The sequence below is a fragment of the Ambystoma mexicanum genome, chromosome 13 (assembly GCF_040938575.1).
Source record: "Ambystoma mexicanum isolate Mex_15411 chromosome 13, UKY_AmexF1_1, whole genome shotgun sequence".
NCBI lineage: Eukaryota > Metazoa > Chordata > Amphibia > Caudata > Ambystomatidae > Ambystoma > Ambystoma mexicanum.
In genome coordinates this window covers 546,785,688-546,812,630 of record NC_090938.1, presented here as the reverse complement: position 1 = coordinate 546,812,630, position 26,943 = coordinate 546,785,688, and the positions used below count along the sequence as shown (strand labels likewise).

Sequence of the window (26,943 nt, the reverse complement as noted above, 5' to 3'; positions counted from 1 at the left end):
ACGGAGAGCTGTCTCGCAGCACAAAACGATGCTCTGCAACGTAGCAGGAAACTCTTTCATAGTGCAACAGAAAGCTCCTACGGCATAGCATAACAACCTCTCACGGTTCAAGAGGAAATTCTCAGCACAAAACACTCTCTCTCGCATCCCAAAAGAAACCTCTCTTGCCACGCAACAGAAAGCTTTTTCGTTGCTTAAATGGAATCTCTTGCTTTTACTAAGAGAGCCCTCAACCAGCTTAACATGAAGCTCTGTCATGACAACAGGCAACCTTCTCCTTCTGTAACAGAAAGCTCGGAAATGATAAAAGTAAATTCTCGCTGAGTGACTGGGGTCTGCGCAACCTCACACAAGCTCTTTTAAAGTGCAAAAAAGAAACATCACTATGTGAAAAAAGCTCTCTTAAAGCGAAACTGGGCACTATTACAATATAGCACGAAGCACTCCAATGCCAAAATTCAGCTCAGTGTTATATTAATTAGCGATGCTGATAGATGATTCCCCAATCGTCAACTTTTCGAACATTTTCCATCAAGCATTCTCTGCTTTGGTAATAACTGATTTGTCACCCTGCCAGAAGTTATTTTTGGCAAACCTGCCAACCAATACATTTGCCAATGGACTTCAATCTATTTTCTGAGATTTTAAATCCAGTACTCTGTACACAAGATATGTGTCGGAAAGGCTGTGGTCGAGCAGTACATGGCCATAGAATAATAACAATAAGTAAAGTAACGGCCAGCAGGTGGCAAGTGCAGACATCAGGTGTCAAGTGCTGGTAGTGGGACTGTAGGGATACAGAAACAGTCCCCAAGTGCGGGGGTTGCCAGGCAGGCAGTGCAGGTGTGGGTGACTGGCGGGAGAGGGACCTGGGCCCGAGAACAGAGGTTGGCCAGGTAACCAGTGCAGATTCAGTTTCTGCAAGGTCAGCAGGGGAGAGGAGGAGAAAAGGCAGAAGCAAAGGCAAAGGTTTTGAGGTGCTTCCGGAACCGGAGATGGTTCTCCTCAAGTTTAAGAGACGCTGTTCCAGAGGGACGCCCCAGCCGAAGAAAGATCTACCACCAACTCATTGCTTGGCGAAGCGACTGACCCTAAGGGAGTTGGAGGCGGAAGAGCAAAGAGCTCGAGAGGGAAGATATTTAGGAAGAGAGAGTTGAAGGTATTGAGGTCTCGGGCCCCAGAAGGCCTTGTGGACAATGCATAGGGGTGTGAACTTGATCCTCGCAGCCACTGGGAGCCAGTGCAGAGATTTCAGTCCTGGAGAGATATGATCCCTGGGCTTGAGGCCAAGGACATGTCTCGCAGTCCTGTTCTGGATGAGTTGCGGAGGGCGGAGAGTAGAGGCAGGCAGATTTAGAAAGAGACTGTTGCAGTAGTCCAGCCTAGAGAAAACCAGAGCTCTGGAGACAGTGAGCTTCTGGGGGAAGGAGAGGAAAGGTAGAATACCTCTGAGGAGGTGCAGCCAATAGTGTGACTTTTTAGAGACGTCTGAGATGCGAAGAGAGAAGTAGAGTGTGGAGTTGAAGAGGACCCCAAGGTTTCTGGCCTCACAGGTAGGAGCAGGAGGAGGGCCAAGAGAGGTCAGAGAGCAACAGGAAAGGAGGGAGCGGGTGTGCCGATGTGGAGAATCTCAGTCTTACTGGCATTAAGGTAGAGGTCATTGGCGCCACACCACTTCTTGCCCACCGCATTGCCGGTCTCTGCCCCAACTTTCAGTGCTATGAGGATGACACTCCGCTCATTTTCAGGCTACCTTCAGCCACCTTTTTTCTGTCTTTCATCTCAGAAAGTCTGTCTGCTGAGTGTCATCCGCATAGCACTGAAAGTTGGGGCAGAGAGCGGCAATGCAGTGGGCAAGAAGTGCCAGGTATAGGTAGAACAGCCAGGGAGAGAGGTTAGACCCCTGGGGTACACCATAGGTAGAGAAAAAGATAGTGGAGAGGAAGGACCCAAGTTGGACCTGGGAGGGTCGGTCAGAGAGGAAAGAAGTCAGCCACGCTAGCGCCTGACCGGTGATACCCAGGTTATCACAGAGACATTTCAGCAGGATGGCATGGTTGACCGTGTCAAAGGCAGAAGAGAGATCAAGCAAGATGATGACACGGGGGGTGTTAGAATCAAGGTTGGAGAGCAGGTCTCCACGGATGTTCAGGAGAGCAGTTTCTGTGCTTCTGGCAGCTCTGAAGCCAGACTGATGGTCATGAAGACAACCAACAGATTCAGTGTGGAGATTAAGCTGGGAGATGGCCAGTTTTTCTAGGAGTTTGCCCAGGAAGGGAGTGATGGAGATTGGGCGATAGTTACAACAATGAAACAACATTATGCTCAAGTCCAGATGGAGCTCATGGATCATTCTGTAGTGGTGGTAACAATCAAGGTAGGGAGGGCGGGGGCGCTGGTGGGACATGGAGAGATGTTAGAGGATCTTATGGGTTGGTGTTAGGTAGAATTTTCATTTCTGTGCCAATTCCCTTTAACCTTAGAGACCCCCATCTCTTTTGCTTTAGTCAGGGCCTGTTAATTTGTAGTCCTGCGAGAGTGGGACTTTTTCTCACTCACTCATGCGTTTTCCTGACTAAGATTTTCTGTGTTTCTTACTGTTTTATGGAGTCTGGTAAATTCCATAGGCATCTTCTTTTTCATTGTGACACACAGCACCTTTTGTGCAGTGCCACTGGGAAGTCCCTCTAAATGTTTAACTACATTTTCTTGGGTTAACTACTGTTCCCAAGAATAGTAAGATGACCCCGGTCTTACTTACCTCTACTTTATGGGTCCAGCACACACCACCCTATGTGGAGTGCTGGGGGTTACATAGTAACTGCTTTAACCCATTCCTCATGTAACATTTGTTACACTAACTCACTTGAATGGCTGGTGGCAGTGGTTTCTTTTTTACTACCTAGTGACATGTATCTACAGGCTCATACCTCAGCTGCAGTGCTGCACCCAAGGGTGACCATTTTCTCAAAATGGCCCCCCCGTCTTCTTATTTTGCCATTTCTTGTTAGTTTCTTCTGGGCTTTTACTCTGTTTGCATCAGGTTGGAGTCCTTTGTGTGTTTTAGCTTTGGCGGGCTTCAGCCCTGAAGCCCGCCCAGGCTCCAGTGTGTCTGAAAAGTCAGGAAGTGAGGAAGGGTCCCAAAACTTCCCTGTTCTTTGTCTCTAGATGTGCCTGAGTGAAACCAGTTCCAATTGGCCGGCTCGCTGTCCTGGTGGACAGCCACCCTTGCTGTGTGATTGACAGCCTAGGGCTGGGAATGAATGGGAACCTGCACTAAAAGTGAGGTTTTTGGGACTAAGAGCAGAGTCGACCACTGGAGGAAAACATCTGAAGCAGAAGACGAGAGAAGACGCCAGCAGCACCCCCTTGGACCGCAAAGTGCCTGGTGAAGCCCTGCAGCTGTGCTGACACTGTTTTCGAATCAACAGGGAAGACCCGTAAAGAACAACGTCCTCCCTTGGGTTGGTGGGGCCAACTAGCCTGAGGACAAACTATTTTGGCGCAACCCCGACTTACTGCGACTTTCCAAGGGTGCAGAATCCCAATACCCGTGGGACATCAACCACCTGTGAGTGCATTGTCTTCCGAAGTGCGAATCCGGACAAATCTTCGTTGCCATCCAGAGGACCCTACAGAAGCAGGAAATCCGCATTCAGAGTCCCCTCACCAGTGTCCAGGACCGAGGGATCAAGGAACTTTTAACCAGAGCCGTTTGTTCTTCTTTGGCGCTGAGAAAAAGGCGCCAAAACTACAAAGAGCTTCTGAATGGATGGAAATCCATTGCTGCTGAGTCACCCTCTCTCGAGTGCTGCCGCAGGAGCTCGCCAGACATCCTCCCTTTCGTCACCACGACCAAGGGTCTGCTGCATTGCATCAAGAAGGCATCCAGCTGAAACAACTTTTTCAGATCAAATCAATTTTAGCTAACTGATACATAGTCAACAACAGTTAGCCACATCAGGTCTAGATAGATGCCCACCTAACAGAGTTTCCAACTAGAACATGTAAATAATTAATGTAATGTATTAATCTATGTATGCCGAAAGTTATATTCAATAATGTTTTCTTGTGTATTCTTCTTCTTTTTATATGTAAATAACTCGAATAATGTTGAACCAATGTCAAGATGTCTGCAACTACACCGTGATACGTCAGGGTTTGGGTGTTTAACAATTTCAATAAATAAATAAATAAATAAAAGGTACTGTGGAGCTTGGGGTATATTATCCTTTTGCCATTTGGGGTGCTTCCTACCTTTGGGAGTGCTATCTAACCCTACTCTGAGTTGACATCAACTCACTTGCACTGGCCTTTTTGCTTGTGCTTCTTGAACGTGACTACTCTGAGTTGCTGTAATTTCTCTTTTGAACACTGACTATTTAAGAACATTTTTCTAAGAAGAAGAGCATCAGAACTTTGACTTTGCCCATTGACTTTGGCTGTCCTGGCTCCATAAAGGCCTCCCTCTGAAGATATTGGCCTTGGCAGTGCTCGTTCCCTTACAGGTTTTAAATGTTGAACCCTTTAATGCTGGGACTAAAGACTGCCTGCATCCCTCTGGAACAATCTGTTTTTATAGAATATCACTCTGTTCTGATCTAACCCAAACCTTTCCTACCCTCCTTAAAAACTCAATACTGCAAAGGTGATATGAAATAAGTGTTATACTGACCCAACCCGACAGATAAGGTGTGTATCGGCCACTTTTACTCCCTAAAAATAGGCAAATACTCCCAAAAAATAAAAACAGGGAGTACACATATTCCCAACAAAAAATGTGAAACAGACACATATGACCTTGTTTCCCTGCTTTCACTCACACAGCTCCACGGATATGTTTGAACCTGCGGTGCAAATAGTACCACAGGAAGAAACTGCTATTATTACTGCCCGATTGGAAGAAGTAAACATGTATCTTTTCTGTTTCCCAGTTAAAACCTATTTTTACTCACTTATTAAATACTCCCATTGGGAATTTGACTGACATTTTTACTCCCTACAAAATCATTTTACTCTCAACTTCAAAAAATAGGCAGTAAAATACTCTCACTTTGAAATCTTATCTGGAGCACTGTACTGACCTCAATTGACGTCACCTCTGAGAGCTGTAACATGTGTAACATATGAATGAATTACTTGCTGCTTTATTTTTCACTTTTTGAATTTAATCCTACCTTGGGCTAATGTTACAGCAAATTACTGCTTTTTAAAGGCTTTAAATATCTTTCTGTATAAATAATTTATTATAACTTTAAGTGTGTAAGTGTTTACTTGGATACTTGTGTTTACGGAGTTCATTGTACAGCTTGCATTACCCCTCTTAAGATAAGCCTGGCTACTCAGTCACACTACCAACTTGGGTAGTATGGGCCTATATTTTACTGAGGATTCCCAGCCTGATGACAGGGAATATTCATGAGCATGTGAATCCATGTCACACCAATGCTTGAGAACAACAGTTATAGGTAAGTAACTTGTTCCTTACACACCATTAGGTCTGACTCTCAGCTGGGACAAGCGGTGCTAAGACATCTCTTTGCTACTGTTCCTTCACACATCCCATCACGATCTCTGTGTACTGCTCACTAGTCTATGCACAGAATGTGATTCCAAGCAGATTAACAAGCATCAGAAGATATGCATTACTTACCGGAATAGCATTTCTAATGATTATATCTGCTTAGATTCACAAGCACCCACCCTTCCTCAACTCTTGGAGTAGAAGGAACAGACATTTTACACCTCTCTCTCTCTCTGTACTCACAGTAGTCAATGGGCTCCCTCACAGCAGAAAAAACACAAACGGAGGGATCTCGACATGTGAGGGATTTTGGGTACACTACAAGTCACATTAGGGATAGTGTTACAGGCACGCCCATGTCGACGTCCCCTTTCGACCCTCGAAAGAAAGATGCAATACTCTGCGATTACCACTAGATGTCAGAATATATGCACAGCATGTGAATCTAAGCAGATACAATCATCAGAAATGCTATTACAGTAAGTAATGCATGTCATAATGCTGTGGCGCACTGTAGAACACATGTGTTCTATATTTAGACCGCTAGTCTGAAACAATTGTTATGGTACAGTGGTACTAACTGAAGTGGGATGGACACTTTGGCTCATTTGATGAAACTGATTCTGTGTAAGCTAAATGCCAAATGTGTACCCAAATTTGAGGCAGCACACATTTAACTCCACAATACTGGAAAGAGAACCTGACACAGTGGAGTTCTACATTCAATACTGATTGATTAGGTCTCCTCAGTTTTGCAAAGGCCTGGCAACTCCCTAGGTCTGTTAGGGGTAATAAACTTTTCAGAAAAGTCTACAAACTGAGATGTTTGTCCATGTAACTCTCAAACCTCATTCTGGTCCACAAAGTTGAACAAGAGGGGTCAGGATTGGGGGAAATGCTCTCCAGGAGGACAGGGGTCCTTAGAAGGAAGGGATCTGTCAGACAGTCTTAGAGAGGGGCTGGGAACCTTCTGAATACTCCTCTCAACGAGAGAATTTGCTTTTTGGCCTATTTGCTGCCAAAACAATATTTGCGAGACTCTTGCGTAGCTCCAGTGGGTGTGAGGGAGACGCGCCTACAGATGTCATTGTGGTTTTCGGCTCCTCCAAACCTTTTGGGTCTGACGCGCTCTTTGTCGGCGTCCTTGTGGCTGGAATGCCCAGACGTATGCCGCGATGGCGGATGTGGGGAGGGTGGCCGGCCGTGAGGCACGGCTGAAACTTTCGACGGGCCCGTTAGCGTCTGCTGCTTCCTCAGCGTATCCGTCGAGGGAGCCATGTGGAGTTGAATGCATAGCCTTCTATGTCGCCGGGGTGTAGCCTCCCCATAGCAGTGCTGGCGGCATGCCAGTCAGGGCCGGGGATGGGCAACTGGGAACGGACGGTTCCGCAGAAAGGTCTATGGCCTCCATATCGGAGCCATGGCTGCTGCCAGAGTCCTCGCTGTCGGTGACAGCGCCTAGGGGGAACCACACTCGGCCTGCATGGTGTAGGCTGCCCACTGTTTCATCTGCCTATCCTTTAGCGTCTTAGGATGGAAAAGTTTGCAAGACTAGCAGTATCGCTCCTCGTGATCACGAGGGAGACACTTGTTGCACTTGTGATGTGTGTCTTTCCACGGGTACTTTGCATTACAGGACGGACAACATTTAAATGGAGTCCTCTCCATAGTAGAGGTAGAGGACGGCAGCCAGACCAGAAAGGGAAAGAGGGGAAAAGGAAATGCATTCTCAGAGAATCAAACCCTTGGCCTCCACTCTCCCTACTGTATAAGCCTGGCCGGAAGGCCGAGGCAGCGCGGTCAACAGCGTCGACCGATGCACCAGTCGCCGAAAGCCGCAGACATCTTCGGCAAAGGGTTCCACGAAGCAGCTGTTGAAGATGAAAGTTGAAGAGTAAGATGATCAGCAGTCGTGGGACAAAAATTATGAATTTGCAATATGACTCTTTCGGGCTCCGCATAGGGCGACCAACTAGTTGGGCGGAAAAAACAATCTGAGGGACCTCAACTCGTGAGGGATTTTGGGTACACTACAAGTCACGTTAGGGATAGTGTTACAGGCACGCCCACGCCCATGTCAACGTCCACTTTCGATTCTCGAAAGAAAGATGCAATACTACGCGATTACCACTAGACGTCGGACTATATGTACAGCATGTGATTCTAAGCAGATTAACAAGCATCTGAAATATTAGCTGAATTTAGTGGGTAAAATCACATTCTCAGCACTCACTGCAGCTTTCCACAAGCCATTTAGTTATCATGAGCTACTCAGCACTCGGTGCAGCTTTTAACAAAACCGATAAACGGTCCTACTGCTTTCCTACGAGTTGTACCTCCTGCTAATTGTCCTGTTCTAACGTCTGCTCTTGTAGGTAGATGTTTAGAGCAGCAGTAACATTCTGTAATAACATATGCCACTCACTACCCTTCTCATTGTAACGATCGAAAAAGACACTACCATATTTAGCAGTCTATTTCATAAATAATGAAGAGTTGCTACAACATGCAGAGACCCATCCATACCGGTCTCTCACAAAGTGATGAGTACAAAAGCAAAACCCAGTAGTGGGAAGAGAAACTCTGGAATGGTAGTGGTGCTTAGATATGGACAACTTAAAAGTTCAAGGTAACCCACAATTTATGAAAGTTCTCTCATTTATACTCAAACCTTCCGGAGACTCACGCTCTCAGTCACTTTACGGGTTAACGGGTTTCCTTCTATGCATTTCAGTTGAAAATAATTGTCTTTGCCTACACTAAGGCAATGTAGTGTCCATGTTTAACATGTGATCTTTGGAAGGACCGGTGGGAGCGTTTTTCTTTAAACAATGAGACCAACAACCTTTGTCTTGTCGGAAAGGTCATTCCACATCCGGGCCAATGCACGGGTGAGTTCACTCTCGGGCAGGTCCGGGTGCTCCTGCTGCAGCCGCTTGCGCCGCTCCTCCGAGAAGATAAACATGGCAGAAATGGGGAGTTGAGGTTTCCCGGCACCCACCTGTCAAAGAGGACAAAGGTCTGTGTAGAGCAGGTTCAACTGGTGAAAAGAGTGGGGCTGCGGAAGGGCCCTACAAAAAGACTGATATCCTACAAAGTGGGATAAGGCAAGCCTTTTGTGCAGATGGGAAGTGTACCTTGGCGATGTGAGACTGGGGGTATCAGAACAATGGATTTCCCTTCCCCATAAACGCACACACATTTAGAGGCACCACTTACCTTGCTGGCAGCATCCCCCGATGGAGACCCTGGGGTGGTTTTGGAGGCTGGGCTTGCCCCTCGTTTCCTACTCACGCCCATCATCTTCTCCTCAGCCAAAACTCTCTGCTGTTCTTCTTCGGGCAGGCTCTGGGAAGAACAGCATGTGAAAGGACAGGAGGAATAAAAGAAGGGGAACACATTTTAGGAAATGCCCCGTCTGGTTTTCATCTGCAGCCACTTTCCTATTTTCTTTTTCTAAAACTGTTCTAGAGTCTCTCAAACTATGATTCAGCCCAAGGAGAACATTATTCGTTTTCTCCAACAAAGGGTCCCGTTTGTATCCACAACACATGACAAAATTCTCTGTTGTGGTGGAATCTACCCAACAAAGGAGAAATTACCCAACTGATTGTAGACCTTGAACAGAGCCCAGTGCTGGAGACCCGTTGCTATCATTTATGTACCATTCACCTCTCACTCCATGTCACCTAAACTAAAAAGCACAACACACTTCATTAATGACATCTTTCAACACTTGGCAATGACAATGGCACTATTATTACTCCATCTATGCTGGACTACACAGAAGTGAAGTATAACATGGAGATGAGCATGGTAAAAGCTGGTGGACAAGAAGAAAGAGCCCGACAATCGGGAAAGACTTTTGAAGGTGGTCTGAACAGGGAATAATCTAAAAGGAGGCAGAAAATAGAAGACAAAACATGTGAAAAGGGAAGCAGACAACAGTCTGGATAATCGGGTGAAAGAAAGGGTCTGGAAAATGAGGCGTCAGAATGTGAGTACATTTGATGGTGCTCCCTCAAAATGAACTGCCTGCAGATGCTAATGCATTAGGGAGCAAGGGCACCACCTACGGTTGAAAAAGGAGGAGAGGAAGGGTCACAATTATGAAAGAGGTAGGAAGCAGAGGAAAGTGAACCAAAATGTAAAAGCTGACCAAACAGAAACACAGAGGTTTATAGGGGAATGAGGCAGGACAGTAATGGAAAACAAACTCACCTCCAGGAATCGAAGCAGCTCACCTTCATAATCTTTTTTTCTCTGTGAATAAAAGAAGAATGGACATATTTCTGAGAAGGGCACATTGAGTGCAAACTTAAATAGGATGAGGGTGGAGAAACGTAGATGGAGAATTGGGTGAAATTAGTAAGAACAGCATAAACAACTACAAAATTGAATGAAGTGAAAGATTACATGAGCGGTAAGTGTAACATGGGCACAGAGATTACAACCTTGACACAGCCCTAAAACTAGAAATGGATGCTAAAGGGAAGCCTAACCAACAAGGTAATGACTGCAAAGACTGAGCAAGTTCATCTTCGCCCCCTAGTAACCTATGACTCTCCGCCTACGTGGTAGTCCAACATTTCATCCCCCTTTACGCTACAGAACGTCTCAGACAAACCTTTGTACGAGATGGGTCCAACTCTTTAAAATGTCCAATGCCAGGGTGCATAATGGTACCAGCCTTGCCCACGATGCCCCCTGAAAATAGAGCTTCTGGCTTCAGGAGCCTACATTTTAGTTTGGGTTATTAGGCGCTTGCATCACATTCTAGGACCTTCTCTACCAGAGAGACCATGAATGATGAGACCAACCCGTCCGCTCGGAACGAAGATCGCACCAGTCAAACAACTCCGAAGACTACGGTACCTATATCCCCTGAAGGCATCTGGTACGTATACCTACATCGCATCTGAGGACACAGGCCGCAGGCACGGCCAAGCAACCATGCACCATAGAATGCAGCTACGGCTATGCTTTCCGGTCTAGCGGCACACATAACCGTTCACACTGAAACACCAGACGTACCTCAACACCTCTGCCACTAGCATACAGCGACTATCAACACTAAGAAATTCGGTATAGCCGGCCACACATTGAATCTCTCAACAATAGCTCTCCATCACAACCTCCAACAGCGCCCTCCCATGTGCCTGGACATTGGGCTGCTTAGTCGAGCCTAACCAGCCACCCAAGCCCTAGACCGGCAAAAATGCACACACGCATCTCCTAAAACTAAAACCCCTAGAACTTTCCTGGACACATTGACTACAGTCACCAAAGGCGTTCCAACCAGGAAAAAGCGCATTGAGGCCATACAAATGGGGAAAGAGCGCTATATAAATAACTAAATACAATCCAATACAATGTAAGCAAAACTATTGCATTGGATTGGATTACAGATCTGGAGAAATGGCATTGGAGTAGGGACACCCAGCTTGTGGGTGTTTTTTGGTTATTTGCCCACTCATTAACTGCTCATGGCCTTGCTGGCCCCTATAGCCATTCCCAACCAGTTCCTGCCCCTCTCCACCCAAAACAGCTCCTCATGGGAACTCTTTGGGCTCGCTTTAATCAATCCTTACCATCACACCTGGCACACAAAGTGCTTGCCAGTGTTTTTCCTAGGCAGTCTTGGAGAGTTGATAGAAGCTGTAAACATGCTAGTGGTGTAATATACATGTTTTAACGAGGTCTACCTACAGCCACTCGATTTATAAGCACTACAAGTGTCCTTCTCTGAAGTCCTGTTAAAAACAAGGATTGGCAAAAGCCAACAGTTTTAGCTTGTTGTAAGGGTGCAGAAGGAGGAGACGGACACACAACTGGCAGAGTGATTGCTATAGACTTTTACTTAAGATCAAAAGAAAAATAAAACCTACCTTTCCCTTCATCTATGAGGGCTTTCCCTGCCTCAACTATAAGTGCTAATGGATCTGTCAGGATGTTGTTGCAACTACAAGAATCCATCGTCCTGTGTCAAACATCCCTATCTCTGTCCCTTACACCTATAACTGAACTATATTTATACCAATGTTGTTGGTCCAGGAGCAGGACTCCCTCCTACGGGACGGGGTGGCACCATTCTGTTTGCAAGTCTCGTACCAGGGAGAATTACTCCTTTCCCCTTACTTCAATACTTCAAAACAAAGTTAATTATTTCTTCCCTTCAAGGGGAAGGACTCCCTTCCCTTGGGCTCACTTTTAACGTGTTTTTTTGGCTTTTACTTTCATAGTTCACAACACCAGGGTGAATGACTCGCTTCCCCTAGCCTCTCTCAGGCTTTTTATCACAGTTCACAATGCTAGAGGGAAATGTCTCCCTTCCCCTGGCCTTTCTCATATATAAACTTGTTGGTGCGGGTCCCAGACCAGGGTTTCTTTAGGGCGTCGTCTGGGCAGCCCTGGTTCATTTGCCTGCCATGTACTGGCTAGTTAGGATCTCATGCTGAAGGTGCAGGTTCCCAACCCTGCTTTCTCTTCTGTATTTTGTTCCGGATATACCTGGTTTACTCTCCTGCCAGGTATTATCATATGGCCAATTGCTTAAGATATTCCTCTTGGGTATATCTGGGTCTCAAACCCCGGGTTTGAGGTTTCTCTTGCCCCTTTTTTCAGTCCCGACAGTCCATGTACCTTCTGGGACTCTGATGGTTCTTGTCCTTTGGTTGCATGCTTCTCTGACGCCTTGTTCAGCTTCTCGCATTCCTGTGCTGCTTATGCATGGTCTGCAGCAGCTACGCGCCGTTGCTCGCAGGGCCGGTTGTGCACTTGCCACGACTGCGTGATCCAGTTACGGATTTCACCCAGACGCACTTCCAGTTCCTTGGTCCGCCTAGGCACGGTGGACCAGAAAGGAATGCCTTGGCTCCTTGCCACGCGTCCCGGGCAGCAGCAGCCTTCCTCTTCCACGCTGGACGTCCTCCAAACTCGTGGATCCTCCTGGGAGGTTCTGGCAAAAAGTTAAGTCCTTCCTCTCTCTTGATGTTGAATGAGCGACGACAGCTAGAATGCGCATTCCAGTTCTTAGGAGGATTCTTTGTTCTGCACCTCCTCCCCGTATCAGTACCCGTCAAGGAGATCTTCATTAAGTCAACCCTACTCTTCCTTGTCTCAGTAACTGTATGGTTTTCAGTCTCACATTTATATATATATATATACACATGGGAGTATGTGGTATGGAAGTGAAGGGTATGGAAGTGAGAGATGTTAAGGGGCCTCATGGATTGAGGGGAGGTAAAGGAAGTGGGTTGATGGTGAGAGATGTTGTACTGCGTTCTCCCGAGATGTCCTACCTGATCCGCAGAGGTGACGACATCCTCCCACTGTGTACCATCCCAAAGGGGATAATCGTGTAGCAGCCTCACATCCCTGGCCTCATGGGGAGGGCCCCCCTCAGGGAGAAGTGACGATATCTCAGGATTTGTCACATTATGTACTAGTATTAGACATTTTCCATACACTGCTATTGGTGTGTGCTGGATCCATACAGTAAAGGTAAGACAGACAGGGGTCATCTTACCCTTCTTGGGAACAGTGGTTGACCCAAGAAAATGTATTTAAACATTGAGAGAAGTCCAGGGGACTTCTCAGTGGCACTGCACAAAAGGTGCTGTGTCTCACAATGCAAAAGCAGATGCCTGTGGAGTTTACCAGACTCCATAAAACAGTAAGAACACAGAAAATCATAGTCAGGAAAACGCATGAGTGAGTGAAAAAAGGTCCCACTCACTCAGAAGTAAAAAATTAAAAGGCCCCCATGTCCAGCAAGAGAGCTGAGGGTTGCTAAGGTTAAAGGGAATTGGCACAAAAATGAAAATTCTCCCCAGCACCTTTCCCAAGCAAAAATGTAAACTGTTAGCATTGCCACCGATTGCCCTTAATGGCGGATAGCGGGTCGAGGTTTTGGTTTCGACATCCAATTCCTTGCTGATACTATTTCTTAGCGACTGATTCTCGCAAATACCACTTGCAGCGTCACAGTTGCTTTGTGCAACAGTACTCTGATCAAAGATTAATTGGACTTCAATTCACAGTAGGGAAATATAAGTAAACATCTTTTAACTACTTTTCCCCATCCCCATATACATGACCACAAAGGACGAGCCCGAACGAGATCTCTGGCAGACCTCACATCAAGATCATCTTGCGGGCTATGTATTCTCCCATGAAGATTCACCTCAAGATGCTCTTGGAGACTTACACTCAGCTAGTACTGATCAAAGTACTTTCTTGTCTTCATCAATTAAGGCAGTCTCATGGTTTTCTTGGCTTCTTAAATGGGCAGACCCCACCTGGATAGGTCCACCTCCAAGACTATGGGCCTCATTCCGAGTATGGCGGTAAGGGATAGCGGCCACCGGTAACGAGACCGGTGGCGGTATTCCCTTACCGCCATACTCCGAGTTCCCTCTGCGCCCTCGCCCTTAACGCCTGCCTTGAGCAGGTGTTAAAGTCGAGGGCGCAAAGGGGCATCCAAGCCAATAACGGTGACCGTAATGAACGGTCACCGTTATTTGCATCTTCCCCATTCCCATTGAGCCCTATGGGGGCTCATTTGGGAATGGGGAAGAGCCTTGGTGAATGGGGAATTACCGCCCCGCCGACCTTGGAATGGGGCGGTGATTCCGCCATCCACCAAGGCGCTGTCGGTCCGGGTACGGCGTCAACCAAGGCGTTAATAGCGCCATTGGTTAGCGCCGTACTCGGAATGAGGCCCTATGACTTTGAGGCCAGTGAAAGTCTCACAAATCCTGCACAACTAATCCAAGGTATATTGTTTACCAGGTAAAGGCTCTTTTGTGTCAATTTATGGGATGCATATCTCATCACCAAAATTCGGTTTCAGCTGAGCTCTTATTGGATGTTCTGCAGCTAGAGGCATTTGAAACTGTGCAGCTGGTTTCACAGAATGAGGCAAAACCAGGGCTTGAGGTATGCTATTTAACAGTTATGAAGAAAAAAGACTGCTTCGTACAAGATTGGACTTGCATCACTTTGATATATTCCTTATAGATCATTCAAAATAATGATGCTGCTCAAGCCCACTCTGCCATACATGTGTGGGTTTGGGGTTGTATACTAGACTTGAGAGAAGCCCATTTCTATGTCAATATTTGGTAATAGAACAGGACAAATGACCCTATGTTTGTGGAAAGTTGCATAAGAATGGTAATGCCTACCTGTCAACTTGGAGTATTAGGAAACATAATACCAAGGGCAAAGTGGTTCAGATTGAGCATATTTTTTATTAATAATACACACCTTTTGCCCAAATTCTCTGGTCTCAACGAAGGTCGTTGTTACATCACAATGGCCTTTCTGAGGCAGGCTGCTCCTCTTCCCCTTTGCCGGCACCTTTGGATTCTGACAAGGTCATGGGCTGGTGCTCCTGTGTGGGCGGCTATCTACTAGGTTGCTGAACCCCTGCTACCGGCAAGAAATTGTCACCCTAGTACCTCACTCTTCCCAAGGTAGATCACAGCATCCCAGAGTTCATAAACTTCAGTCTGGGCTGTTTCCCTCAATGGCGGCGTTCTGCTTTTCATGCAAATAACACAGAATAGTCCCATTGTTAGGTAAGATTTTGATATTTTTGATAAATCTTTCTGACCTGTGTCAACCCCAGAACTTTATGCTTGGACTTGGTCATTGGTTTACCGTGTCCCTAGGTGAGTGGAAATCTATTTCCCCTCTAACCTAATCTTTTACTTTTTTTATGGGCAACCTTTTTATGTCTCTCCATAGTGTATGGTTGGAGTTACAGTTTCCTATAACTTTTGGGCTTAGGCTGGGTGGCCGATTTGGGCTTCCCTGTTAATTTCTCTTTAATGTACTTGGGTGAACTACTGATCCCAAGGGGTAAAGAGGGATTTTCATCCCCCTTTACATTTTATATAGTGAGCCAGCAAACCCCACCTAGTGTGGAGTGCTGAGGGATACAGTATCCCCTTGCTTACTTACATGTAGCATTTTTGTTATAATTGCAAGTTTACTTGAATGGCTGGTGGCAGTGGTTTTACCGTAGTGACTTTTTAGTCTTATTGCTCGCAGCCTGTTAAATTAGCCTTGGGAATGCACAGAAGGGCCACAGTTTGCTAAAATGGTGGGCTCCTTTTTTCGCCATTTCTTGTGTACTCGCCGTTTCCGAGGTCTTCCCCTTTCCATTCTAGGTGGGAACGACCTCAGTGGACATTTTGTCTTTGGCGGGAATCCTTTGGATTCCCCGCCCAGGCTCCAGAGTGTCAGAGAAGGCAGGAAGCGAGGGAGTAGTCCAAAACTCCACAGCCCTTTGCCTTTTACTTTGCCTGAAAGGAACCAACTCCCAGTGGAGGATGGCTGTCCTGATTGGACAGTCAGATCGCTTCTTGCTGTAAAATGCAGGGAGAGAAAGCAGAAGTTGGGCTGTAGTTCTTGTTAAATACTCCAAAACAGGAAGCTGCTGACAAGGCGACCACTGGAGCTGAAACCCAAGAGGAAGATAAAGAAACAACATCCATAGCGATTTCCAGCAACCAGAGAGCCTGCTGTGTAACCAGTGCCTGCTGTTGCCCTTCCTTTCAAGCAACCTTGGGATCCCGAAAAGGACGACCCCAACCCAGAGCCTGGTGAGATGCACTGGACTCAAGAAGACCTGCATTTTGATCCATCCTTTGGCATGCTGCGACCTTGCCAGGCTGCAATACCCCAATACCCTGGGACCTTGAGCCATTACGCGGTGCACAGTCTTCCGAATTCTGAATCGTGCTGAAACTTTGGTGGCACTCCAGAGACTTGATTTGAATCCTTGAAGTCTCCTCACCAGAGTGCTGGACCAGATTAGCGACAAGAATCCGACCGTCCTAAAAAGGGCACCAAAACCACAGAATCTTTCCTGGAGTCTTTCCCGCTGATCCCTGCTGCAAATTTCCTTCCAGGGCCCTGTCTTCAGTCTTCATGACAAGGAATTCATTGACCAGGTTTTGGCTGCAGATCCTAAAGACGCCCAGCTGCAAACTCGTCTGTGCTGAGGTACTGTGTTGGCGGGGGTATTACTTAACTTTAGTCTTTGTGATTTCTATGAAGCTTTGGGGGTGATTCATGTGATTGGTAATCCTCTCATTCAGTTCACCCAGGCCCATTGCTTGAGTCCCACTAGGGCGTCTTCTCTGATGTCCATGGAACCTTTCTACCACTAGTAAAATACTTATTTGTTTGAACAGCTTTCCTCAGGAACTCTGACTTTCCCTACATGGGATGCTAGCAATTGCCACTTGGACGGAGCTATGGACGTTGGCATGCGCAGAGCCCAGACGGAGTTGTGAATGATGGCATATGTCGCGCCTAGACATAGCTGCGAGTGTTGGCATGTACCTCGCTTGGTTGAGGGGGTTGTGAGCGATAGCCTGCGGAAGAAGCTGGGTAGGATTATGAATGCCGACCATTGCCACATCTGGATAGAGTAGCGGTTGTTGAACGGAGCTGCGTCCGGATTGCATTGGGAATGCTATTGAGGCCAGATTTGGATGGAATCGCGAATACCAGCTAGCCACACACATAGACAGACTCCAAAGGTGGGCATGGGCCGAATTTGGGCACACTTGTGAATATTGGCAAGCAACATTTATGGAAGGGATAGTGAATATCGGCTGGTGCCGGAGCTAGATAGACATGCAGTGATGTTACCGCGCCACACCTAGAAAGAACGTGGAAATGCAGAACATTGCTTCTAGATAGCGAGGCCAATAACCAATCCACTAACAATTTCACCCATCTTCCTACACCTCTCAAACTCTAACCAAACACAACCACACCCCATACCACAACAAACTGCACAAACTTCACTACACTGCAACAACAAAACAAGCCTCACATAGACTTGCACAACAGCACATGACGGCTACCAACCGGAAAAACACCCCAAGCCCAGCGAACAGTGTTAACCGTGTTGAGGCTGCCAACAGCACATCACTGCTCTCTTGCACTTTTACCACTTACTCCCACTAACTCACACCCCCTCCCTTTTTCAGAACCGCCAGAGCACCAGGGGACCACTCTGGTGGTGATAGTGCGTGGTACAAATATCCTTCAACATTAACTCCATCTGTGCCCATCCTGATCTGTCTGTTGGCCAATAGAGACTAGTGACCCCCCCCCTCCTCCCACTGAACAATCATGCTCCAAGAATAGGGAAGGACTTATAAAGTTTGAGCCTTTTTCCTAGTAAATGCTATTCCCTATCCAAGAAAGTCTTACATTTCACTCCCAGGGCACACTACCAGAGGTACAGGAGCTACCTTAGCTTTCATTGCAAACGTCCCTCTAGATGCCATCTGCAAAGCTGCTACATGGAGTTCCATCCATACGTTCACACAGCATTATTGCATTGACACTCTCTAAAGCAGATCCACAGGTGGGACAAGCAGTCCTAAAACATCTCTTTGCCGCTGTACTTTCTAACTTCCCACATCCTTCCCCAGATACTGCTCGCTAATCTATGCAGAGCATGTCAACTAACCAGATCCACAAGCTTGGATCTGCTTTGATTCACATGCGTCCACCCTTCCTCCCCTTCTGGAGTAGAAGGTGCATAGATGTTTTCTAAGTTATCACGGTCTCTGCTTTATCTGTACTCACGCTACACTTCATGCAACCTCATATCAGAAACAAACAATCTGAGGGACCTGGACGCGTGAAGTACCACGGGTACAGTACACGTCACACTAGGGATAGTATTACTAACACGCCGTGTCGACGTCCGTTTTTGAGATTCAAAAACAAATCTTGCAATACTCTGTGACTTCCACTAGATGTCGGACTATGCAGAGCATGTAAATCTAAGCAGATACAAGCACCAGAAATACGATTATGGTAATGTATCCCATATTTAAATATAGCTTTAAGTGAGTAGAATTTTCTTGGTTCTATGTATGTACCGATTTCTTTGTACTGCTTTACAGCTCAATTTACTCCCTCCTAAAATAATCATGGCTGCTCAGCCACTCTACCAACTTGTGTAGTACAGGTCTATATGAAGAGTTGGGACCCTAATACTAAGAGATAAGTCTTATGAAGTCCCACACCAGTTGGACTTCAGAAAAACGTACCCAACAGCTGAAAGGAAGCTATGAGCTGGACCTTTATCTTTTTTTTTTAAACTTGATTTTCTTAGCATTTATAGAGAGAACAAGACATGCAACATAACCGGAAACCCCAGTGTATCCCACCTAGGCAAAAAAGTCTAACCACCCCCCCTCCTGTCCTATACCCATCACCTCCGTCCTCCCTCCCTCCCACCCTCCCCGACCCCTCATACACATCAACTCTTAGTCCATGGTGCAGTTTGCCTCAGTCAATGTCTCAGATTCAAAGGTTCTCATAATATCAATTTCTAGTCCTCATTGACTCCCCTATGGTGCCCCCTCCTATTCTCCTTCTCAACCGCCCACCTATTCACCGGGTCTATCCACCAAGTTACCTTCCTCCAATCCCCATTTCAGCAGTAGGGCCGACCACTCTGCCTGACATTCTCCCATTACATCATTCACCACCACAGTAAGCTTTGCCATTATCAGCATGCTTTGCACTTTTCCTTCCCATACCTTTAAGTGGGGAGCTTTTCTTTTTTCCAACCTTGGGCTATAGCCAATCTCCCCGCCCCGAGTATGGCCTTCCACATCCTCGGAAGCCTATTTTCCTCCGTCTTTTGTGGCAGCCCTAGCAGCAACTGCAGTGGGTCTAGATCCAGCCTTATCCCAGTCACCTCTTCCATCCAGCTCAACACCTCTTTCCAAAACATTTGCACTTTGGGTCATCGCCACCACATGTGTGCCAGTGTCCCCCGGCCCCCACAGCCACTGGGGCACCACGGAGATGCACCCGGGAACATCTTAAAACACCCTCACCGGGTCTCTGTGCCACCCCATCAGCATTTATAAGTTATGTTCTATTGTGGAGGTAAACAAACTCCCTGGAAGATCACTTTAAATATTCACGCCCAATCCTCCTCGGGTATCTCCTCACCCACCAGCTCCTCCCAATATCTCTGAAAGGTTTGCATCCCCTGTAAACGGGTCTCATTCATAGCTTTGTATAGCCTGGAAAGTATCTCCTTCCTTGTCGTCGATTGGTCCAGGACCTTTTCCACTGCTTTTAATTCTCTTCATGCCACTTCGGGTCGGTCAAAATATTCTTGATGCAGAGATAAGCGAATATTGAGATTCAGTCCCCTCCCAGCATATCCCTTACCGCACCCCATTCCTTGAAGCTCCCACCCTCAAACAATTGTCCCACTCCCTCAAGCCCAACATCTGACCACTTCTGTGAATGTTTAAATCCCTGATGCACCAGTTCGAACAGAGGCACCAATACTGAGGGCATAGGGGAGGGCCACAATGTGTATCCCTGTACTTCCTCCGATTCCTGCCAAACTGACCAGAAGACCCCCAGTGTAGGATGTGAGCGGAGGCGCTCCGGTATTGATTTAAGTGGGGCCCAGAAGTAATCTCTGACCTTCAAGGGGTGCACCGCTTAATCCTCGAGATACATACTCAGATCCTCCCTCATATGTTCCAGCATCTCCCTGATCTGTGCCGCTTTATAATACAAACGGATATTCGGGAACCCAAATCCCCCCCTTGTCCCTTGGAAGGGTCAAGGTCACCATTTTAACCCTTGGGTATTGTTCCACCATATAAATCTACGTAGTTGTTCTGTGACTTCAAGGAAAAAAACCTATCTGGGAGCTGTCTTCGGATAGCTGCAAACAGATACCTCAATCTGGGGAGCACATTCATTTTTATAGAAGTCATCCTGCCATACCAGGTGAGTACCAAAGGAAGCCACCTCTTCAGGTCGGCCGTGAGCTAAGCACAAAAGGGGTTATAATTAGCCACCACCATCTCCTCTAGATCCCTCGTCACCCAGATGCCGAGGTATTTAATACTCTGCTGATTAATTGTCATACCGCAGTAGCTCTGTCTAGGAGGGGACTCTGTTCCAGCAGAGGCAGAATAGTGGACTTTCCCACATTCATTTTGAGTCCCGTGAGGTTACCGTATTCCGCGATCTGGGCCATTAGCGCTGGGAGGGAAAACGGAATATCCATAAGATAGGCCGGTAGATCATCCGCAAACAGTGACATTTTACATTCAACTTCCCACCCCGGCTATACTCCTGATCTGGTTGTTCATTCTAATTGCGACTGCCAGTGGCTCCATGGCAAGGGCATATCAAAGTGGGGAGAGGGGCATCCCTGTCTAGTACCTCTTGTGAGTTCAAAGGCCTCCGTCAATCCCCCATTGACCCGAACCCTCGTACTGGGCCTATTATATAGTAATGCCACCCATTTCAGGATGTTCAATCCCAACCCCATCTTCCCCAGAACTTTCATCATGAAGGGCCATTCCACCCTGTCAAAGGCCTTTTCTGAGTCCAGTGTCACTAGACATGCATCCAGCCCTCCCAGCTGAGCCCTGTGGATTAGGTTGATAGTTTTCCCAATGCTGTCCGAGCCTTGCTTTCCTCTTATGAATCCCACTTGATCCCCATACACTAGAAGCGGCATGTTCCCCTCTAGTCTCATTCCCAAGACTTTCGCCAGTATCTCTACATCCCTGTTGAGAAGGAATATGGGCCTATAAGAAGAGCATCTAGTGGGATCTTGCCCTTCCATAGGGATCGCAACGATGACAGCCACCATCATCGTGGGGGGGGGAATTCACCCCCCCAAGCATGCATTAAATACCTTTACTAGGCGCGGGGGTAGCAGGGATTTGAACATTTTATAACATTTTATTGGAAACCCGTCCTCCCCAGGGGCCGTCCTTGATTTCATCCCCACGATGGCCCTCACAACTTCCTCTACGGTTATGGGGTTCTCTAGAGTCCCGCTACCTCTTCAGTGAGGCCTGGTATTGGTAGCCTATCCAGAAATGGGTCTCCTCCCCCACCCAATCCGACAAATAGAGGCTGTTGTAATATTTTACAAATTCACTCGCTATGCTCTGGGTGTCATGTAGACACTTATTATTCTCCATCTTAATAGTTCCTATGGTCCTCCTCTTTAATCGCCTCTCTGAATCTCCATGCCTGGATCTTATCAGCTCGGTCCCCCTTTTCGTGCTATTTTTGCTTCAGGAACAGGAGTTTTTTTCCCATATCTTGCGTCAATATGGCATTTAGTTGTGTCCTATACTGTCTAAGCTCTTTCACCTTAGCGGACGAGATATTCTGCCCCTGGGTGCCACCCAGTTGTATCTCCTTAATTTTCCTACAGAGCTTGACCTCCCTCTCCTCCCTTTCTCTTTTTTTCCTCTCATCAGTGTTCCTCTGATAGTCGCCTTGAAACCGTCCCAAACGGATTTGATCCCCACCTCCCCTGTATCATTGAACATAAAGTACTCTTTGATTCCCCATAGGAATTCCTGTTGCACCCCTTTGTCTTTTAGCAGGAAATCATTACACTTACAATTCCCCTCTAGTCCGCCAGTGTCTACCATAAGGAACAAGTTACTTACCTGTAACTGTTTTTCTCCAGCATAGCTCTGGCATGGATTCACATGCTCATGAATATTCCCCGTCGTCAGGCTGGGAATCCTCGGTATAGAAAAAATCAGTTTTAGTTTCGTTTCTGAACTGTCTTTTTTTTATTTATTTTTTATTGGTTTGTTACAAACCTTTCAAAATAACGAGAGACAAAGAAAATAGAAAGAGAATAAGAGAGGGAAAAAAAGAAAAGAAAGAAAATCTCAAAGTGCATTAGAAAATTCATTCTTGAAAAAGACAGATTTACAGAAGGAGCTCCAATCGAAAGATAAGGGCAAAGATGGTCAAAGAGGCAAGTGGAAGACATGTGCGAGAGCATAAGGCTAAATAGTAAGCATTGCAGACCAAAACACTTTTAGATTTCCGATGATCAAGCTGAAGTTATAATGACTTTGATGTCGTTTTCATATTTTTCCAGCTTTGCGATCATCTTTTCAAGAAGGAAAGTCAGTTCGATTGTTAGGCTGCGTTCCATGTCTTGATGCATCATGTCCCACCAATCCTCAGCAGACAGAATTGGCCTTGCCTCGATATATTTTTTCAGATGATTAGATCGTTCCTGTCGCAATTGTGTGCAATACAAAATAAGATGTTTCAATGTTTCATTTTCTTCCCCGCATAAGCGACAGGTCAATATTGGAGCTCCACCTTTGTGACGAATTGCCAGTATTTCTCTTGTAGGGAATTGATTCAAGCGGAATTTCATATAAAGGAGTCTACGGGCGGTGTCTGGGAACTTAAGCAAGTAGGATTGAGGATCATTTAGTTTTCTTGCTTCGGCCGGACATATTTTCATGATTCTATGGGTTCCTCTTGTGTCCCCTGTGTCAATCCAATCTTGCTGCCATAGTAGTGATTTTACTTTGACAGGATTCATATGGAGTAACTCTCTGTTGGTGGATAAGTCACTGAGGATGGAGTCACAGCGTGTTATCCATTGGGACAAGATACAGTTTGTCGGTCGTGTGTCTATGCTGGTTAAGATTTTGTATTGAGGAGCAGTTGAATCAGAAGTTATTTTTCTAAATTCATTTAGAGTGGTCCACGTTATTATTGCATTAATTGACAAGAGACTTAGCTCGTATCTTATGCAAGCTGTTGGGACCCCTATTGGAAGGCGCAAAACTTTTGACCAGAAGTGATGTTCAAGCGATGACCATAGAGTGTCTGGACGTCCCAGATCACTATTGGCTCCATGTGTAATTGCCGGAATGAATTTCATTTTATAAAAGTCCATTACAGGTTTTAATGAATGTTTACCGAACTTCTTATTAAGTATGCAGGCCTGTGCTGTTAGTTGTTTGCATTTATCCTTTGTTTTCGCAACCCAAGGAAACTCGTTGATACTTGAGCTAATGCACATGCCAAGGTACATGGTCTGGTCAACGTGTTGTAAGACCTCCTTCCCGATTCTCCATTTAAATTTTTTCAGCCCCTCTCTCTTTTTGTTTTTTTGAAGATCTTGCAAGGTTAAGATTACAGATTTTTTAGAATTCACAATTAATCCGTTTTGCGTAACGTATTGATCTAGAATCTGTAATTTCCGTTGCAGTCCTATAGGGGTTAAATCCAGTAGGACTAGGTCATCCGCATACAGGAGCCAATTTACTTCGTTTCCGTTTATTTTTGGGGCAAAGGCGTTGATATTTTCAAAGGCAGCCCCCAGGTCTGAGATGAACAGATTAAATATTATGGCAGCAAGTGGACAACCCTGTTTAACTCCTCTATAAGTATTTATTGGCTCAGAGAGGAGTCCTTGTTGATTCAGTCTCACCCTTATCACTGTGTCGGTGTGAAGTGCTTTAATGGCCAAGAGTAGACTGAGCAGACAATTCCAGGTCGCCATTTTCCTCCATAATAATTCCCGGTCAATGCTGTCGAATGCCTGGGATAAGTCCACGAATGCAAGATAGATTTTCTTGTTTGATCTTATAGCATCCATTTTCAAAATGTTCAACAGTAGCAGATTTAAGCCGCAACCAACACCTCGGACAAAGCCAGTTTGACGGAGGTCCAGATGTTTTGTGTGTTCAATCCATTTCATTAATTGATTTTGTAGTTGGGTAGCAAAGATTTTTCCTAAGACATCTAATAATGCTATGGGCCTATAGTTTTTCGGATCTGCTCTGTTTCCATTCTTGAAAATGGGAATTATAATAGCCGATTTCCAGCTAGATGGTATAGTGGCTTCTTCCGTGATCTGTGTGAACAGTAGCATAAGGAACTCAGACCAATCCTCTGGGTTTTGTTTTATCAAGTGGTTGGTTAGTCCATCAGGACCCGGTGCTCTTGAGGAGGAAGCTCGTAGGATGCTCTGTGCTATGCTTTCCTTGTCAAACCTTAAATCCCACTTGGTGAGCTTCGGAAATTTAGGTTCAATTGTTGAGCTGTTTTTTCTGTAGACCGAAGCGAAATGAGTGACCCATTCCGCTTGTGGGACCATATTTGTTTGAATTGCGCTTTGTTGACAGTTCATGTTGTTGATCAGATTCCAAAAGTCGGCTGAGTTCTTATTACTAAGCACCGCTAACATGGCTTCGCTATCCTGTTGGTATTGGATAGTTTTATGCAAAATTAGCCAGTTTTTGTATTTCTGCATAGAGGCTTTTTTTGCGAGCTGTCGCTGATCAATATCGAGTTGTGCGTGATGTCTTAGCTCTTTCCTTAGTTGCCTCTTTCTTACTGCAGTTTCATGATTATAGCAGTGTTTAGGAACAAAATCTGGTCTTTTTGAACCGTTATGAATAGTCATAAACTGTTCCAATACAACAGTATATTCAAGACTAGCGTCTGTAGAATTTGTTATGAGGTTATAGTATAAGTCTGTAATACGTTTCACCTCAGATGGCTTTATTTTCAGGCGAATTCTGTTGGATTTTACTTCAACCTGATTCCTCCAACTGTTTGGTTTTACTACGATCGGAGAAAGCAAAGTAAGTGTTAGCTTGCTGTGGTCGCTGTTTAGGTCTTCTAGTATCGTTAGTTCCACTGCTCGTTGGCTTAGATTGTCTGAGATAAAGAAATAGTCTATAGTGGAAGATGCCTTTCCACTTTTCCATGTTGTTTGTGCTGGAATGTCTCCACTAGTGTTCCCATTTGCCATTGTTATGTTTCTTTCTTGTAGGGCGGAGCACCATTTTGCTGCCAACTTTTGCGTTGTGGTTGGTGCTGCATAGTCTTGCACGTCCCTCAAGCATGACAGATTGAAATCACCACAGCAAATTACGTTGGGCACTTGTTGCTCGCTATTGATCGCGTCAATTAGATCCAGTACTGTGTTCAAAAATGTATATGTGCCAGCTTCTTTGTGATGCCAGTATAAGTTAATTATATTGAGCTGAATTTTTTTCTCGGAGTTTATTGAATTAGCCTCTGCAATTGTATGTTGGATGTATGGAGTGTAATTGCAGGCACTTTTCACTGCCCGACCTGAGTTTTTTTTCACCATTGTTATTAAACCCGCAGATGGGCGGCCTTTTTTTCTCGCTATGGCTGGGTTCATAACTATTTCATACTCATCTGATAATGGGCACACAGTCAGCCACGTTTCCTGCAGACAGATCACTGTTTGATTCAATGGATTTTTTTTTTTTGATTCATTAAATAGATGCATGAATCCTCGTGTGTTCCATGAGAGTACGTTCATGTGGGGACTACCGCGTCCCTGATGGCATTAGCTAGATTGCTCCCCCAGGATGCCAGCTAGCCAATTCCAATTTTTTGACGTGGTGTTATCATCCAAAGTTTGTGAGTCGATGTTTTGCTCACTTACAACTACAGAATTTGTTCCAGAAATTGTGATTTTGATGTTTTCTCCCAAGTTGCAAAATTTTTTTTCTTTTGGGAGGCTAATTAATTCCTTGTTGATTTCTGACTTGTTGTTCGGTGTCTTAATGACAGCTTTGGTAGAAGGATTTAGTTTAGCATTGTTTCCAAAAGTAACCTTGTGGGCTAAGGGTGAATTGTTATCTAATGCTACCGTTGCCTTTGTGGAACAAGGGTCTGCAGTATTATTTTGGAAGACCTCATGGATGTCAAAGCCTAAAGATAGCAGGAACGAGACTGCATTTAGGAGTGAATCACAGACAATTCTGGAATTTATATGCAGTGCAACTTTGTCATTCTGGTAATCGTTGATGAAGGCCACTGTTTGGATGTCATTGGATTCAATTGACCGGAGTCCAGGAACATGATGTAAAAGTCTAAGGACGTTGTTTCGATTCAAAATTAGGCCATCATTAGTGTCCAATATTCTTTCGAGTATTAGCATATACTTCGCAGTATTTGCCAATTTATCTTTATTTTCGAAAAGATTTTGTTGCGATCTTTGTTGGTTTTTATTAGCTACAATTGATGTTCTGAGTGTTTTGGGATCCTTCAGGATAGGCTGAATTGTAATAGCCATGTCTGTCATGTTAGATTTTGGTTTGTCAATTTCTTCGATCTGCATTTTGCTATGATCATTCCAGCAAACTAAGCTATTTTCAGTTCCAGAGTTTGGGGCTTCTTTCCGAGCACCCAGGCGGCTTCTTTTTTCCGCCATAGTTTCAAATTTGTTGGAGTTTTCGGTGGGAGCCAACGGGATCGCTTCTGTTGGCGGGGGTATTAATTCGCAAACTCGCCTATTGCTGGCTCGGGGTGCCCCATTCAAAGAGTTTAACCGGTCAATTTTTGCCAAGGCCTCAGGACTTATGATTTTGTGTGCCATCTCTTCATCATCTATTTCAGCGTTTATCTCATCTTCATAGACTGATAGGTTTAAGAGCTCTTGTTCAACAATTTCGATGCTTTCATCTATCGCAGTTGTCGATTCAGGATCGTCCGGGCACTTTTGCAAGACCTCTATATTGGTGTTTTTAGATAGTTGGTTTGCTTTTTCTGTATTAACA

The 26,943-nt window shown here is 45.6% G+C and overlaps 1 protein-coding gene across 9 annotated transcripts in view; it reads right to left on the bottom strand.

The window, feature by feature from the left end:
* UBTF (upstream binding transcription factor) overlaps nucleotides 1-26,943 on the bottom strand; it is a 291,891-nt gene that overhangs the window by 79,818 nt on the left and 185,130 nt on the right. For 5 of the 9 annotated variants that reach the window (XM_069634300.1, XM_069634304.1, XM_069634302.1 and 2 more), the window contains 3 exons: nucleotides 9,746-9,787; nucleotides 8,744-8,872; nucleotides 8,370-8,525 (listed from right to left, as the gene is read on the bottom strand). In XM_069634300.1, the coding sequence (XP_069490401.1) occupies nucleotides 8,370-8,525; nucleotides 8,744-8,872; nucleotides 9,746-9,787 (327 nt within the window). The remainder of the gene's footprint in view (nucleotides 1-8,369; nucleotides 8,526-8,743; nucleotides 8,873-9,745; nucleotides 9,788-26,943) is intronic. The other 4 variants (XM_069634303.1, XM_069634305.1, XM_069634307.1 and 1 more) reach the window with 1 other exon arrangement.